Source organism: Liolophura sinensis, chromosome 6 (assembly GCF_032854445.1).
Source record: "Liolophura sinensis isolate JHLJ2023 chromosome 6, CUHK_Ljap_v2, whole genome shotgun sequence".
In the NCBI taxonomy this organism is placed as follows: domain Eukaryota; kingdom Metazoa; phylum Mollusca; class Polyplacophora; order Chitonida; family Chitonidae; genus Liolophura; species Liolophura sinensis.
Genome location: NC_088300.1, coordinates 50,882,497 through 50,888,496, shown reverse-complemented (window position 1 = coordinate 50,888,496; position 6,000 = coordinate 50,882,497). Strand labels below are relative to the sequence as shown.

The following is a 6,000-nucleotide window of genomic DNA, read 5'->3' as shown; positions in this document are numbered from 1 at the left end:
TAGTTCAATGTTTAGCAAATACCAGAAGCCAATACCGTTGTCCCATCCCAATTATAACAGCAGCAGATTTAGTACATGTTAAATGCATTATTACACAATCGTTTTGGGGCTAATTACAAAATTGAAACTCGGCTTAGAGATCAGACTGAAATTTAGGATTGAACAGTCCTTTCTCCTCAGTTCACATAGCCTTGACCTGGCAGTAAACCGGGTAACCATGGCCCAGTCCAAACCCCTTCTCGTGGTCGCCATTGATATCGGTACAACATATTCTGGCTACGCCTTCTCCTTCCAACACGAGTTTCTGGCTGATAAACTCAAGATTACAACCAACAAGGTTTGGTTAGATGGGGACAACCACCTTCAGACCTCGTACAAAACCCCGACATCTGTACTGTTTGACCCGGATGGACATTTCCACAGTTTCGGATATGAAGCGGAGACAAATTACTCGCAACTCGCCAAAAACAAGGAGGAGAAAAACTGGTTGTTATTCCGTCGATTTAAGATGAGCCTCTACAAGTCTGAGGTGAGACACAGAAGCGAAAACTACCTTGGGTGTAAAATCTTTATTTATTACCACTACAATACACGTCGATAATTCAAGATGACGATGGAAATTTTCCTTTGCAAAAGTGGGGATGGTATACCCATGGATCTTGAAATACCCCATGGTACAATTCCTGATATACCATCGCTCAACATGCACTGTTTGTTTAATGGATATAAGTACTGAAGATAACATTTCGATTATGAACAGAAAATGTGCGGTGTGCTCTGTTATTGTTAATAGGACTGGCATAGACGAATGTTAATGGGGAAAAAAAAGCAACAAATACAAGAGCATGACATGTACACGTCACCTGTATATGGAAATGCGAAGGATCAGTTACAAAAGTTGTGTCCCCTGTTTTACTTTCTGCCCTATCTACACAGAGATTATTGCATGTCTTTTGTGAAACATTAACTTGCAAATTTAACAGTTATATCTCTGTTTTTCTACCAAATATTTATTTATTTCACTGGTGTTTTACACCGTATTCAAAAATATTTACTAGTAAATAGGCTTAACGAATAAGATAGTACCGTACCATTCCTACAATTACCATTTCTTTCGTACAAAAAATACCACTTTATTGATTGATTTTTGTCATAATACATCTGCATTAGTCTATCTGGTTTTTGTTTGTACCTCAGATAAGTAAGACTATGGAGCTGGAGTCGGTGTCCGGACAACGGTTGAATGCCCTCAGTGTATTTGCCATGTCAATACTGTACCTTAAGGAGCATTTCAGACGAAGCCTTCAGCAGCAAGTGGCTGACTCGGAGATCCAATACGTGCTGACGGTACCTGCTATATGGGACGAGGATGCCAAGCAGTTCATGAGGAAAGCCGCTCTGCAGGTACAAATTCCAGATGAAATTTTCATGTAATGGTTTCTTTGATGTTTATGATTTTCTATCATATAATCCGATAAACTGTTAATAATCTATTACACACAAAACGCTGGTGTTCAGTTCGGTTATTATTTTAACACTCAGCCTTGATATTTACTCAGGCGTAAAGAAAAGTCATTGTATTCTTTTGCCATATTCATAATTATGCTCACAATGATAAATCCTTTTCGATATCATTTAAACAACACATGATAGCATATATTTACATGTTTTGTTTCTTTAACCAGTCTGGCATACTTGGAGATCAACTGGCTATTGCACTGGAACCAGAAGCGGCCTCCATTTTCTGTCAGTCCTTATTAGCGAACAGCCGATCCGATGACGAATTCTGTGACGCAGACGACATCTCGCGGAATGGATCTCGATACATTGTTGTGGACGCGGGAGGTATTTAACTTAATGTAAACGCATTATCATTCTTATGCCATGTGCGTAGGGATTCTAGTCGTGGAATTAAATCTAAACAGTTTCTATTTTAACGATTCTATAAGATCTGACGGCATTGTACTCAATCGTGTCGTTGTTCAAATCGTACTGCACAATGAAATGATTGCACTCGCTTCAGAAGACTGAGGACAATTACGTATTTATGCAGATGAAGTGGTAACTGTTCATCTAGTACATGAACTCTCCATATTGCCTCCTGCCTGGATATTCACAAGTTTAAATTATTATTCATTAGAATTAACAACCATGGCGATGAAGCTATATACTACGCCGAAGAAGTCAATTTACAAGATATTGATCATTGACAGAAAATCAGTTGTATTCGCTTGTGCCTTATAGAGCATATACTGAATAGATCTTATATATATTGAGTAGGTTTATAGACGCATATATAATGTCACTGTTTATCTCGGAATTGAAGTTTGAAAAATACAGAAACTCTTTGATTTGGAACAGTTAATTAGCAGAAAATAGGTAGAGAAATGGAGATTAATCGGATATCGGTTATATGATCACACTGTAGACAGTGTGGGCTGTTGAACTGTTGACGGCAAAAGCTAGGTGTGGGCAACGTCAATAAACAGCAAAGGTATGATGGAACTATACAAGATCATTTCCCAGAATTTTGGAAGGAGGGCTTTTACTCACATCATTTATTTCAGCTAAGCTCATTATTTTGAAACTGTGTATTTTAAATCTGTCATCTTGACACGTGTATCTACATAAAGAATGTAACTCATGGGCCTAAACTTGGTTGATAACGTTTCATTTTACCCAGGTGGTACTGTGGACACCACAGTGCACGAGGTGATGCTAAGCGGGGATCTCAAAGAACTACACAAAGCCAGCGGGGGAGGTTGGGGCGGCACTCAGGTAGACGACCAGTTCACCGAACTGTTGCTCAAGATTTTTACCGTAAAGGTGATGAAGGAGTTCGGCAAACACCACAAATCGGATTGGCTGGAACTCGAGAAAGAATTTGAAATCAATAAACGGAGGATATCTAGTAATGATGAACAGAAATTCACCTTCCGGTTGCCGGCTTCTCTACATGAAACGTTCAGCTTTCACAGCAAGTGCTCGTTAGAAGACCAAGTGGCTGAGTCTGGGTTATCTGAAGATGTTCGGTTTACAGGTGACAAGATGAGAATCAGCGGTAAAATGATGCAGTCGTTGATGAAACCAACCATTCAGAAAATTATCACTCATGTAGAAACACTAATGGCGGATCCCAAGTGTAGAGGAATTTCCCACATCTTACTGGTGGGTGGGTTTTCCGAATCGCCATTTCTCCAAGAGGAGTTCAGGAAGAACTTCCGGTCTGTGAATGTGGTCACTCCACTGGACGCCGTATTGTCTGTGGTGAAAGGGGCGGTGATATTCGGCCATCAGCCCGGTGCCATTGGAATCCGTCTGGCTGCCTTTACTTACGGAATTTGTAGCTTTTCCACTTTTGTTGATGGTGACCATGATCCTGACAAGTTAATTATGATTGAAGGTGAGAGGGAGTGCCAGGATATTTTTAACAGATTTGTTTCTGTTGACGAAGAAGTGCCATATGGTATGGAAACTAGCGAACATACCTTTAATCCGATTTACTCTGGACAAACAAAAATGGGGCTGGAAGTGTACAAATCCACGGTGACCAAACCCAAATATACAACTGACCCTTCATGTTTTCATTTAGGTACTTTCACAGTAGACATGCCGGATTTAACGGGAGAGAAGGACCGTGAAGTCGGAGTGAAGTTTATAGTTGGTGGCACAGAGCTCAAGGTGAAAGCTCACGAGAAGACGACCGGGAAGATCTTCGACGCTACCTTTAACTTTGTGACAAAGTAAGTCAGACTATCTGTATGCTATCCAGAGCCACAGGCAGCGGACTGAAGATAAAAAAATATATGAGCTCCGGGAACAGCTTACCTCGACCTATTATTCTGAACGCGGAAGGGGTCTGAACTTTGTTGCGCATACTGATGTAATGTTTGATATCACTTTCACTGAAGAATTGGTCTTGAGGCATCAACTAACAAGACGTGTCACGTGATTGTTGCTTTGTCAGTAAATGTATTAGATAGGATATCCTGTCAAATATTAAGACCCAAGATATTTGTTTTTAGTAGGCACATATATTGAACATTCTGTGTTTATCATTTATGTTTAATATATGAAATTAACCAAAACTAGAATGTTCGTAGTTACGGATGGTTGCTGCGCCAGTAAGTATTAAACAAGGTAAGCTTTCAAAGTAAACCCAAAATATATGTTTTGAGTTGACACATTACAGATTTGGTTTATCTTATCATATATGTTTAACATATACAACTAACCAAGAATATGATGTTCTTAGTAGTTGTATTATTTATTCATAGTTTATGGACAGAATACGGTATAATATACCATAGAAAGACTCTGAGAGTCTGGAGATGCACAGTTGGCCGAAGTGGTTACCACGCCAACGCGGCGAAAAGACGTAGTACACTTTTACCAATGTGGTCGCTGTGAGTTCAAGTCCAGCTCATGGCTGCTTCCTCCTTGGCCGCACGTGCGAAAATTTGCCAACAACATGCGGGTGATTGTGGGATTCCCCTGGGCTCTGCCCGATTTCCTGACACCATAATGTTTGTCGCCGTCGAACACCTGAAATATTCTTGAGAGCGGCGTAAAACACCAAACAAATATGTAAATAAATCTTATCCGGAAAACTTCTAGAAAATAACACTAAAACGAGAATTGCGTCAAGGGTGCTCTAGGAAATTTGCGTTTGGAGTCGCTAAAAGCAGTCATAGAAATTGCAGCGATGTTTTGGGATAGGATAGTGCTGCAAATAGTGTTATCAGATCTTCGGTGCCAACTTTTTATGCCATATGTATTATGTATATCCAGTTCTGCCTTTGATTAAATAAAAGAGACATAAAAATGTTCCCTTAAATTCTTAGGTACTAAATTGCTTAGTATGCATATGGAAAGGGTTCATACCGTTATGCTATTGTACATGCATTACTTTTACCTTAGGGTGAAATAGACGATAAATCACAGCTTTGCTTTTTGGCTGATATTTATAGTTTATTGGATTGTATGGTCTTGTATGGACGAGCCCTAGGCATCCAGGAAAGGGACGAGCTTGCGAGTCCTTACAGGACCATACAATCCAATAACCTTTTTATTATACACCCACTTGTCAAAAACGTAAGTAAATATACTCGAACGCTAAACAAATTGGGTAAAACCGTGCTAATTATTTCATATCGCGTAACAATAGACGATAGATGATTGCGGATGAATATGGAATACTGAATGGAGCACTTTCATTGGCTGACAGAAAACTGGGTCAGGCGCACGTGGCCCGAAGCGGTTTTTTTCAAATAGAAGTGTAAAGAAAAGGAATGCAGACGTTTCAGTGAAAATTAAGTGCAGTTATTGAAAACTGCGCCACCGAACAGGCTAGTTTGATCTTTACAGGATGAGGACGAAAGAAAAGTAGAGTTTGCTGACAAAGTTAGCTGATTATCCATGGGATTCTGTTCGGAAGTTGATGGCATCGGAGTCGTGAAAACTTCGTTTGTGTGCACTTGAACTGACCGGCCAGGGAGTGTAAGCGCGAGAGATGTTTGACTGAAGGCGCGATTGCCCTGAAGTAAACTCGACATTTGCTTCTGCTGTGCGTGATCTAATTTAGAATCATACTCCTGGATGCTAGCAAGGGATTTGTGTCCAGTGTCCTGCATAATTTCATGTGGAGCGACGCCAGATTTTACAAGGGTTTGGACGGTTGTTTTTTCGGGCCGAGTGATTAGTTTTCTGGCCTTTCAGTCCAGCAGCCTCGGCTGCCCTCTTCATTAGCTCTCCCAAACGATGCTCTCCCATTGGAGTGGAGTAATACCACACAGCTGCATCAGGTTTGAGGTGACATTCGGGAAATGGTGTGAGGTAGAACGGACTGTCCGGAGACACAGATTTTTCTGGACCAGCACGGACGAACATCGTGTAATGTCGTCTGCTTGTTGACAAACAAAAAGTAGTCCGTACGTGTGACGTCACAGTTATAACTGTCCAATATATTAAAAATATTGGACAGCTGTGGCGTCAGGAAAT

At 40.5% G+C, this 6,000-nt stretch overlaps 1 protein-coding gene across 1 annotated transcript; it reads left to right on the top strand.

The window, feature by feature from the left end:
• Positions 1-217: 217 nt before the first annotated feature.
• On the top strand, positions 218-3,747 carry LOC135467311 (heat shock 70 kDa protein 12B-like). Its single transcript, XM_064745079.1, has 4 exons — positions 218-529; positions 1,198-1,404; positions 1,686-1,845; positions 2,684-3,747. Exons 1-4 carry the CDS (start codon positions 218-220, stop codon positions 3,745-3,747), a joined length of 1,743 nt encoding a protein of 580 aa, XP_064601149.1.
• Positions 3,748-6,000: the final 2,253 nt, after the last annotated feature.